Source organism: Mustela putorius, unplaced genomic scaffold, assembly GCF_011764305.1.
Source record: "Mustela putorius furo isolate JIRA1106 unplaced genomic scaffold, ASM1176430v1.1 tig00000487_pilon_pilon_pilon, whole genome shotgun sequence".
NCBI classification, from domain to species: domain Eukaryota; kingdom Metazoa; phylum Chordata; class Mammalia; order Carnivora; family Mustelidae; genus Mustela; species Mustela putorius.
Window position 1 is genome coordinate 10,020,219 of NW_025421399.1, and position 12,268 is coordinate 10,032,486.

The window sequence follows — 12,268 nt, forward strand, 5'->3', positions numbered from 1 at the left end:
TGGTTATCCTGTTGACATCACATTGCAGATAGGGATTTTAAAATCTGTTGTATTAACATCCATTCTTATGTACAATTTATGCCATAATTGTGGTGGAGAACATTGGAGTTACATAGCTGGAAACTTACCTTCATGGTCCCTGTGTTCCTTCTTTGTTGGAATTCTGTATCCCAGCAAGAATTTCAAATGATATGAGAATGTATTAGTAAAGATGACTTGTATAACTTCATCAGGATTATCTGACATTAATTCTTTAATATTTTTTTCTTTGGACAGCCCCAAAACTTTTGCATCTGTCATTACAAGAAAGGAATATATTTGTTAGTAAATTACTAGGAGACCAACTTCAGGATGTCATGATAAATTATTTTTACGAGAGTTCCTTTTTTTTTTTTTTTTTAAAGATTTTATTTATCTGCCCAACAGAGAGAAAGATCACTAGTAGGCAGAGAGGCAGGCAGAGAGAGAGGGGGAAGCTGAAAGCCCAATGCAGGGCTCAATCCCAGGACCCTGAGATCATGACCGGAGCCCAAGGCAGAGGCTCAACCCACTGAGCCACCCAGGTGCCCCACTAGAGCTCTTTTTTTTTTTTTTTAAATTTCTTTTTAGCGTAACAGAATTCATTGTTTTTGCACCACACCCAGTGCTCCATGCAATACGTGCCCTCCATAATACCCACCACCTGGCTCCCCCAACCTTCCACCCCCTGCCCCTTCAAAACCCTCAGGTTATTTTTCAGAGTCCATAGTCTCTCATGGTTCATCTCCCCCTCCAATTTCCCCCAACTCCCTTCTCCTCTCCATCTCCCCATGTCCTCCATGATATTTGTTATGCTCCACAAATAAGTGAAACCATAGGATAATTGACTTTCTCTGCTTGACTTATTTCACTCAGCATAATCTCTTCCAGTCCCATCCATGTTGCTACAAAAGTTGGGTATTCGTCCTTTCTGATGGAGGCATAATACTCCTGAGTGTATATGGACCACATCTTCCTTATCCATTCGTCCATTGAAGGGCATCTTGGTTCTTTCCACAGTTTGGCGACCATGGCCATTGCTGCTATAAACACTGGGGTACAAATGGCCTTTCTTTTCACTACATCTGTATCTTTGGGGTAAATACCCAGTAGTGCAATTGCAGGGTCATAGGGAAGCTCTATTTTTAATTTCTTAAGGAATCTCAACACTGTTCTCCAAAGAAGCTGCACCAACTTGCATTCCCACCAACAGTGTAAGAGGGTTCCCCTTTCTCCACATCCTCTCCAACACACATAGTTTCCTGTCTTGCTATTTTTGGCCATTCTAACTAGTGTAAGGTGGTATCTCAATGTGGTTTTAATTTGAATCTCCCTGATGGCTAGTGATGATGAACATTTTTTCCACTAGAGCTCTTTATAGAAATAAAACACAATCAAATATCAACTTTGAGTAGGTCAGGGAGAATAAAGTTTGGGAAAAGACATAGCTCTTCAGAAGAACTACATGAAGATTAGTTCTTTTCTTTTTTAAAATATTTTTATTTATTTATTTGACAGACAGATCACAAGTAGGCAGAGAGGCAGGCAGAGAGAGAGGAGGAAGCAGGATCCCCGCTGAGCAGAGAGCCCGATGCAGGGCTCGATCCCAGGACCCTGGGATCATGACCTGAGCCGAAGGCAGAGGCTTTAACCAACAGAGCCACCCAGGTGCCCCTTATTTTATTTTCATTTGTAGTTCTTGAACCAATTTTAATCGCATATAATATCATTCCATACCAATTAAACTATTCACAGGAGAATTAATATTACAATAAATCTACAATGTTGGCAAAAAAATGATCATGAATGGTAGATCATTGTGTTTAAATCACAATTAGACTTTGGTCCATAGCAGTGAAAATAATTATAAAAAATCATTTTCCTTTAACAATCCTGGCAGTAGTGTAAGTACACTTAAAAAAAAAAGAAAAAATTTAAAAAATATGTCAATTGAATATACTTATATCGCTAAAATAATCCCTCTTTCAGCAGATATTGTGTACAATGCATTACAAATATCTCATTTAGTTTCAAAGAATGAGAAGGAAAGCAAAGAAAGTTGTGGATTGGGGTGGGAATGTTGAAGATGCATGTGGAGAAAAAGGGAGAAAAAGTTTATTTTGATAGAACTATTTTTTTTTTTCCTGGAACCTCATCCTTATATCCATGTGATCTTGAGTAAGTCATAGAGGCTTTATCACTCAATTTCCATTATAAAATAAACAATAATATCTATATTAGTAGCACAGAATATTACTACAAAGTACAGAAAATATAATACAGATTAATATTCTATTACTACAGAATAAAGTCTGTAAAATCTAGGTCACGAGAACATTAAAGAATATCATAATTGCAATTACATTATTTATTAAACAAAGATAACAATGCAATCATTGTAAAGATAAACTTGATGTAAAGACCTTGTACACAGTAGTCACTTAATGAATATTTGTTAGCCCAGTTGCATGGGACCTTGAACCAGGATATTGTTGGGAGGCACAAAGTTATGGCATTGTGAGCCCCTCTGCCCCAGGAGGACATCTGTGAGCCAGAGGATGAGGGCAAACACACCTTGAGTAAACAGGGAGACCAGACCTTAAGTGGACAATGCAGATCAGAATACCATCTTGAATCAGAAGGGGAGTCAGTGTTTGTAGGGAAGACACAGTGCAGACATTAAAATTCAGGTGGAAGCAAGGGGGTGGCGGTTAGTGAGGCATGATGGGGAAGTAAGTTTGGATGTAAACCATTCATCCACCTGTCCTGGCAGTGTGAAGTGAAGCATGGACAGGAAAGAAAAGTCCAACATAATTTGGGAACTGTGGTCATAGAGACTCCTAATAGTGGGAGACTAAATGCAGATTACACAGAGGTGGTCTTCTGGATACTGAATACAGGTAGGGGGTCAGGATCCAGGCACAAAATTAATGGTTACATAAACTGTAGTAGAATCATGAACATAGGAGAGCAAGGAGGAGAGACTTTATAGATTGGGTGTTCCCCTTACAGTAATACCCATGGTGAGGAATTATGGTATTTAAAATTGATACTTAGTACTTCCTAAGTTACTTTATGTATGTATGTAGGTAGATAGATAGGTAGGTAGGTAGGTATTTATTGATTGTTGGGAGGGGCAAAGAGAGAGGGAGAGAGAATCTCAAGCAGGCTCCATGCTTAGTACAGAGCCCAATGCAGGGCTCAAGCCCATGGTCCTGAGATCATAACCTGAGCCAAAACCAAGTCAGACACTTAACTAACTGATTGAGCCACCTAGGTGCTCCCAAGTCACATTTTTACGTTCTTTTTAAAATCGACATATAATTTATATAACATAAAATTCATCCTTTTAAACTGTACAATTTCATGATTTCTAGTCTATCCACAAAGTTGTGCAAGCTCTAAATTGTTTATAAATTATAACTCAACTCACATTTATGGGCCAATCACTATAGATTTCCCTTTGAGGTATGCATTTATATTTGCAAAGAAGAATTGTTTTTATTTGCCTGACATTCACTCCTCCTTCTGGTAAACACTCTAAAATTCATTTGGGATACTGACACTCTTCCACTCACATACCATGTGGTTTGGATATTGTCTGCAACATGACTAGGAACCCAACCAATGGCAGTGACAATACTGTATTCTTCTAGTCAGTGAGATTCGTTCTTGGTGGACCAAGAACAACACTAATCCAAAGTAGACCATCATTCCAATGGGTCTAATTTCTGAAATAATTTTGAACAGTTGGGAAAGGTCTGTATACTTTTCAGTGGAGTTGTTTGTGGTAGGGCTTACATATGAAGATTCTGCAGACTAAGTCTGCTTCTATTTGGGGAGAGCCAATAAGAGAATGAGTCTAGCACACAATATTATAGACCCGACAATTAGAGACATATTTCTTCCTTTATTGTTGACCCATCTCTATCCATACTAATTTCCTTAAAGTTAGACAAAAGATGCCCCCCCTTTCTTTGAGACAAGTTGAATTGGGATTCTCTCACTCTTAACTGAAGTATTCACAAAAAATATAGTACTATTGATCTTATTTTGAGTATGGTGATAAAGTGGCTCAGAGAAGTTGATGACTTGCAAAATGCACTATGGACCCAGTCACAGAAGTATTTTTAGTCAAATTGTTCTTGGACTCTAAGACTAGTTCTCTTGTCTATTCACTAGGATGTTTTTCCTGATTTCAGAAAATTATTCTTCAGGAAAGCGACCTTGACAGTCATAATGCTCTTCTTATTTTTCATTGATAAGTATCTTAGTGATAAAGGGTGGAAATTTGAAGCACAGAATACTCATCAATAGAATCTTCAAATTAGTAAGACATTTTTTTGGTAGTAAAAACCTGGAGATAAAATTTCCATAATCAAATTCAAGAAAAGACTCACTTTTTTTGTCTCTAATAATTAGCAAATGCTAGAGTGACAATCTCTGTCTAGTCATAATGCTTCCACAGCCAAAGGTCAACCATTAGACACTCCTGTTTTTCAAAATCTGCCAAACTCTATATTCCATGCTTCCCCAAACCATATGCAAGATCAAGATTTCTTTGTTGAGAGACTGTACTCAATTTCACGTAATCTACAAATTTTGACAATTACGACAGCTTATCAACTGAAATACAAATTAAAAGCATGCATCTGCAGTCAGATGAACCAAAAGTTGACATCAGAAATTCCTCTTGGTTGCTAGAAAACTCACCTTTCATGAACGAAGCTAAAGCTACTTTATTCATTATCTGTTGGGTTGTATTGGTGACAGGTGTGTATATAACAGAAAATGTAGAATCTTTAAATGAGTCTACCCGTCCCAGGTCCATGGCAGGCAATGAAGAAAAATCATTAAATTCATGACTAGTAGGATATACAGACAAGCAAAGTAGGAGGAGCAATGGGGTCAACCATTCCTATACAATCCAAGAGAAAGAATAAAGAAAATTGTGATTTTGTATTAGTTATCCACAATCATTTGGTCATACAGTTTGTCTTGTACATTTTTTTCTGCTTTCAATATATGCCACATTATGAACCCCTGAAAATATGCACAGTGCAAAATTCAGCAGTCTGAGTAATTCCAATGAGCTCTTAAAAGGATTCAAATGTATTGATCACAGCACCAGTCTAAAGCATGCACGGACCATGTAAGGATGAGAGGCAACAGTGGAAAGCTATTAGAGTATTACCAGCTGGTATGACCTACTCATCCAGTTTCTGGTTCTACTAAGAACTTAGTGTTACATGAGACAGTTCCAAGGCACTGCTAAGTTAGAAGTAATATACTGGCTACATGCCAAGATCCTGGTAGTAGAAACTCAGCACAATTCAGGCAACTGGAGAAATACTGTGTTTTTAGTTATTATTGGTCACCTGCAAACTTCCAATAAGACATCACTTTATTTCCTAAATGGATGAAGATAGAAGAAATTCACAACTAGATATATATCAAAGTTGTGATTTAGTTAGAAATGCTACTAATTTATATCTATCTGATTTTTGGAAGAGATCAAAGCTCAACCAGGATTTTTGTTATATGGTAAAAATGATAGGAGCTAATGCTAATTTTCTTCTTGGCACTAATGACATCTCCAAGTTTTCTGCTCTTTTGAAGAGACTAATTTATTTTTAAAAAAAGAGAAAGTTATTCAAAAGAGAATATACCACTTCCCTACGTCAGTATCTTGATTAACCATGCCTTCAGAATCTCAGTATCTAAACCTGACTGTCCACGAGTAGAAACATTAGCAAACATGTGACCACTGACTTTTAAAATATTTATTGGATTTTCTATTGCTGGGTCGAATTCAGTGCCTTTAGACCTCGACTTGGGGTCTATGTCAACTGATATGTGTGTGGACAGCTTGAGGTTTGAGGAACAGCTCCTTCTCTCATAAGAAAGGTTTTCTGCTTTGGTCTGATTTTTGGAAGGAGAGATAAACAAAGTATAGTTACTTCCCAGGGAAGATATATTTCTACATTGTAAATAATTAGTAACAGGGATACTGAATCATACCATAAAGGACTCTCTTTTCAGTCTCCATTTTTTCAGAAGGTTCTTGCATAATAATGCCCAAGTCTGTTGACACACACTGATCTCTCTCTTCATCATTTTGCCCTGCTTAATAAGAAAAAAAAAAAAGGAGAAGATAACATTAATGTGACATCTTCATGAGAAGATATACCCTACAAACAGGAAAGGGCCAACCTGATTATTGCAATCTGTGAGTTCCAAAATTAGCATGTTATGACTCCCCTGGCTTTCTTTTCTTCCCACTTCCAAACTCTTTATTCTCTTTTTTTTTTTTTTTGGTCATGCCTTGCGTCAGTGATCAATGTATTGCCTCAAAATTCATTCTTTACAGCCTGCTCTCTGAAAATGGATCTGGGTTTTTAAAACCGTTTTCTTTGCCAGCCGGCATGATGGAAAGCTTTGTCAGTAGGGAGGACTGAATAGACATTGCAGGAAGAAGAGGCTCTCCCCTTTGGTCTCGGAGTGGTTCATTTTTCCTATTCCTAGAGACTTTTTCTCCCCCTTACTGCTCTGACTAAATGATCTTCTCCAATGCAAAATGCTGGGATGGTGAAAGTTTCCCTGTGTGTTTTCAACAGCTCTTGACTCAAGATCAGGAATGTGACAGCTCTAGAGTTTTCTCCCCAGAGTTTTGTTTCCTTTAGAATCCCTGTTGCAAAGCCAGTGCCCTCCTTGTAACCATGGCTTGACTGTCCGTGGGTTGCAATACCACCTCCCCAAACACACCTTAGCTGACACAACATGACCTTGCATGAAGTAAAAAGCAATTGCCATGTACCACCATGGCTGGGTAGGAAACCTCCCTGTCCCTAAGCAGAGGTGAGTTGCTGCTGAGATTTGCTTGGGAAGCAGCAATGACACAAAGCAGAGAGAGGCTGTCACTCAAGGACGGGAGAAGCAGCTCTCACATATCCAAGACTTCCCAACAGCTACAAGGATAGATTGTATGGCAGGCCACAACACAAGTCTTAGCAAATTGAGATTATACTAAGTATCTTTTCTGACCAGGAGGATAGGAAACTAGAAATCTGCAACAAAAGAAAAGCTGAAAGAACATTGAATCAATGATCAAACACCTCTCAACAAAGAAAAGCCCAGGACCAGATGGCTTCTCTGGTGAATTCTACTAAACGTTTAGAAAAAGAATGAAAGGCGGCTGGGTGGCTCAGTCAATTAAGCCTCTGCCTTTAGCTCAGGTCATGAACGAACCCAGAGTCTTGAGATTGAGCCCCACATCACGGTGCCTGCTCAGTGGGGAGTCTGCTTCTCCTTCTCCCTCTGCCCCTACCCACTACCCCCTCTTCATGTTCTCTTGCTCTCTATCTCTCTCAAAGGAATACATAAAATCTTTTTTAAAAAAATAAAAAATAGATTTTTTTAATGTGCATGTGATTAAGAAAGTGTGGTGCATAAACAATGAATCTTGGAACACTGAAAAAATAAAATAAAAATTTAAAAAATAAAAAATGGAGTTCTTCTGTGTATAAAAACAGAAAAAAAGGAGAAAGTTTCATAAATTTATTTTTAGAAATCCAAGCTGATAGATGCTATATATTTTTTTTTTTAAGAAGTGAATTTAGTCATGTATAAATTTTCCTTTTGGATGATCTTTCACTATGTTTTATTCTCACTTGAAGCCTGCTTTTTTTTTTAAATAATTTTTTATATTTTTAATTTCTTTTCAGTGTACCAGAATTCATTGTATATGCACCACACCCAGTGCTCCATGCAATCTGTGCCCTCCATAATACCCACCACCAGGCTCACCCAACCTCCCACCCCCCGCCCCTTCGAAACCCTCAGATTGTTTTTTAGAGTCCACAGTCTCTCATGGTTTTACTCTGCTTCTAGTTTTACCCATACTACCTTCTATTGAAATTTATCAAGTTTTCCCCCATGTTTTCTTCCTGTCCCAAAGATAGGACAGATACTTATAAAAGCTATTCCTTTGATGATTACTCTTAATTTAGGGGCTTTCCTGGGAAGATATCTTTCTTCTTGTAGTGTCCCCATCTGTCACTGGCCTCACATGAGCACACCAGGGATGTGCCTTGGGTAGATGAGTCAGGACTTCGGAGCACAGAGCCGGCTCTTAAGTCCTGAATTCGAGGCAAGCGTTCTCCTCCTCCCACATATCTGTAATGTTGGCCTGGGATAGGAAACCACATGGTTGCCATGAACGTCCCTCATCATGATGAGGAAGAGACGTGCCCTCGTCTGAAGCTGTCATCCCATTCACGCCTCAGGAGGACCCTGAGGGCTCTGCTACTTTCTAGAGGCAATGCTCAAGGAAGATGTCCAGGAGCCAGTTCTGATGGGAGCCACAGGAGCCAAGATAACCTCAGAGAACACTTCCGCTGGGAAAGATCAGACAAGTCTGCTGAGGAGGCTGAGAGGCATGTGTAGGGGGAAGCAGGTTCTGTGAAGAGGTTAGAAAGTCCAGGCAATGGCGGCTGAGGAAAGGAAGATTGTTCCCAGAGGGCAAACCCCGCCCCCCCACCAAAAAAAAAAAAAAAAAAAAAAAAAAGGCATTAGGTTAGGTATCCAGGAATATGGGATTGATGATCACTATAGGCCGTGCCTAGTGCAGCGACTTCCGTGTGACATTTTTAAGGAGACTGTGCAAGGCTGGGCAGGAGAATCAGCTGGCCAAAGGCCAAAGAGGGGATCTCTCACTGTAGAATCTGCTGCAGCCCAATATAGCACAGGAACTTCCGTCTGGCTCCAGTCCCTTTGATTTTCCGTCGGAAATTAGTATTTATTACCCTCCATCTCATGGATGTTCTGTAGTTAATCAAAAGACTAACAACAACCTGATCTCCTTACTATCATGCAGTAGACAGTTCCAAGTTGTGAGGGCTCTGAGTTTTCTCCTCTTAGACGGTTGTTAGATTCAGAGCAAAATGCTTGAACTCTCTGTTTACAGAAATAAAGTGCATTTGAAATAGTATTGTGATAAGGAAACATGGCATTTTTCAATTCTGATTCAGGACATTCTGTGCATAGAGTAAAAAATCCTGGATAGCCTCTAACGTTTCCCAAATTCTCAGAGCCTAAGAATGAGAGCCAGAGACAAGACAAATATTTCTGTAAATGCTTCTGGTAAACAGTCTCTGAGTCATAGAACAGTTTATCCAAAATGCCCTCACATTATTGTGCAATAAAAGTAAATAACTATCACTTTGAAAACAACTCAGGTTTACAAATCAATTCCCAAGATACTCAGTTCTTCCCCAATTCAGCAAATTTTGGCCCATTTCCACACTCAGTTTCTGGTTAAAAATCATTTAGCAGTTGCATACTGTTTCATAAAACACTATATTCTAACTCTGTGCTTTCACTTACATCATATTAAACACTGAGTATTCAAAAACATCAAAACAGCCCATTAGTTTTCAAAATGATTTTCCCATCGAGAGTCAGCGTTCAGTTCCTAAAGGCTTATTTCTAATTTTGCAAGAGGGGAAAAAAAAAAAAAAAAGCAAAGAAGAAAAACCCCCAAACACAGATCAGAACAGAGAAAAAATAACAGTGAACTTACTTTTGAGACCTTTGAAGCCAAGACTGGAGAAGCACAGTTTATCCACTGATCTCCTTATTTAGAAGAAAACAATTCACATTTTCCCCCTGGTTTCTACCACATCTCTAGACTCTGCTTGAGCTGTTTGACTTCTGTGAAAATTTCCTGCAAGGGCTGGCTTCAGAAGTTACAGCCTGTACTCTGGGGACCCTGCCAAACCCTGCATTCACGTGATCCCTCTTGGACCGCTGATCTCATTTGCATTCGGCCAGTTCCTGCAGAGCCCAGTGACATTTACACTTGGTGGCCTGGCCATATCATATTATAAGGATCAATCTTATCAGGGAGATCCAGGATTCCTAAGCTTTTGCCTGTTCTGTCCCAGGTAACTGTTGACTAACATCAGCATTTAAAGCAGTGCCTTTGAAGAGAAAGTAAACCGTTGAATCAGAGAAAAGCTCCTCTCTACACAGAGCTCTCCCCGCCCTGATGGACATGGCCACTTGGATAATCAGGGTTTTCATTTTTGTTTCTCATTTTTACTCAGCTCAGAATATGTCTCATCTCCTTCATGACTTCGTCTTTGACCCGTGAATTACTGAAACGTGGGTTAATTTCCAAATGTCTGGAGATGCTCCTCTTATCTTTTGGTTGTTGATTTCTAGTTTAATTGTAAGATGGTCAAAAAATTTATTTTGTGTGTCAGATTTGTTAGGGCTTGTTTTATGGACCCAGGATATGATCTGTCTTGGTGAATATTCCACACGCTGGTGAGGACATGTGCATTCAGCTGTTGAGTGTGTGAAGTGTTACGTAGATATCCGTTAGATCTAGTTGGTTGATGGTGTTCAGTTTTTCTATATTTTTGCTGGTTTTCTGTTTACGAGGTCTGCTGATTACTGAGAGAGGAGTATTGAAGTTTTCAACAAAAATTATGGCTTTTCTGTTTCCCTTCCAGATCTTAATACTTGTCCAATCCACTCTGATGTTGCGGTGTTAGGTACATACGTAGTCAGAATTGGTATGTCTTCTTGGTGAATTGGCCTTTTTGTCATTATATAATGATGTCCATCTCTATTCCTGGCGACTTTTTATGCTCTAAAGTTTACTTTGTCTTATTTTAATATAACTATTCCCATTTCCTTTTGATTGCTTCCCATCTTCTTATTTTCAACTATCCATATCATTCTATATGAAGTGAGCTTCTTTTAGACAGCCTACAGTGAGGTCATTTTCGTTCATTTGTTTGTTTACTCTTTTTTTCTTTTTTAAAAAAATTTTTAGATTTTATTTATTTATTTGACATATAGAGATCACAGGCAGAGAGGCAGGCAGAGATAGAGAGGGGGGAAGCATGCTCCCTGCTGAGCAGAGAGCCTGATGCAGGGATCGATCCCAGGACCCCGGGATCATGACCTGAGCCGAAGGCAGAGGCTTTTTTTTTTTTTTTCAGCATAACAGTATTCATTATTCATTATTTTTTCACCACACCCAGTGCTCCATGCAATCCGTGCCCTCTATAATACCCATCATCTCGTACCCCAATCTCCCACCCCCCCCCCCGCCACTTCAAACCCCTCAGATTGTTTTTCAGAGTTCATAGTCTCTCATGGTTCACCTCCCTTTCCAATTTCTCCCAACTCCATTCTCCTCTCCATCTCCCCATGTCCTCCATGATATTTGTTATGCTCCACAAATAAGTGAAACCATATGATAATTGACTCTCTCTGCTTGACTTATTTCACTCAGCATAATCTCTTCCAGTCCCGTCCATGTTGCTACAAAAGTTGGGTATTCGTCCTTTCTGATGGAGGCATAATACTCCATAGTGTATATGGACCACATCTTCCTTATCCATTCGTCCGTTGAAGGGCATCTTGGTTCTTTCCAGAGTTTGGCGACCGTGGCCATTGCTGCTATAAACATTGGGGTACAGATGGCCCTTCTTTTCACGACATTTGTATCTTTGGGGTAAATACCAGGAGTACAATTGTAGGGTCATAGGGAAGTTCTATTTTTAATTTCTTGAGGAATCTCCACACTGTTCTCCAAATAGGCTGCACCAACTTGCATTCCCACCAACAGTGTAAGAGGGTTCCCTTTTCTCCACATCCCCTCCAACACATGTTGTTTCCTGTCTTGTTAATTTTGGCCATTCTAACTGGTGTAAGGTGATATCTCAATGTGGTTTTAATTTGAATCTCCCTGATGGCTAGTGATGATGAACATTTTTTCATGTGTCTGATAGCCATTTGTACGTCTTCATTGGAGAAGGCAGAGGCTTTAACCCACTGAGCCACCCAGGTGCCCCGCCTTTTTTTTCTTTTTTTGGCAGAGTGAGAGAGCACAAGCAGGGCGGACAGTGGGAAGAGAGAGTGAGAAGCAGAGTCCCTGATGAGCAAGGAGCCCGATGCAGGGCTCGATCCCTGGACCCTGGGATCATGACCTGAGCCGAAGGCAGATGCCTAACCATCTGAGCCACCCAGGTACCCCTGTTTGTTTAAATCCAATCTGATTACACATGTCTTTTTCACTGGTGTGTGTAGACCAGTTACATTTAACCTAACTACTGATATTTCAGGATTCAGGTCTGCCACATTGTTATGTGTTTTCTCTGTTTTTCATTCTTCTCTCATTTCCTGCCTTCTTTTGTCTTATCTGAAAGTTTTAAGTATTCCAATTTACCCCCTG

At 39.5% G+C, this 12,268-nt stretch overlaps 1 protein-coding gene across 5 annotated transcripts in view; it reads right to left on the reverse strand.

The window, feature by feature from the left end:
• ABCA8 (ATP binding cassette subfamily A member 8) overlaps nt 1-9,778 on the reverse strand; it is a 68,777-nt gene extending 58,999 nt beyond the window's left edge. For 3 of the 5 annotated variants that reach the window (XR_006607021.1, XR_006607020.1, XR_006607019.1), the window contains exons 1-4: nt 9,599-9,778; nt 6,040-6,144; nt 4,732-4,936; nt 129-293 (exon numbers count right to left, since the gene is read on the reverse strand). Coding sequence is in view for 2 of the 5 variants with exons in the window: in XM_045080950.1 (XP_044936885.1) it covers nt 129-293; nt 4,732-4,936; nt 6,040-6,135 (466 nt within the window). In the remaining 3 variants the exon portion in view is untranslated. The remainder of the gene's footprint in view (nt 1-128; nt 294-4,731; nt 4,937-6,039; nt 6,145-9,598) is intronic. The other 2 variants (XM_045080950.1, XM_045080948.1) reach the window with 2 other exon arrangements.
• Nucleotides 9,779-12,268: the final 2,490 nt, after the last annotated feature.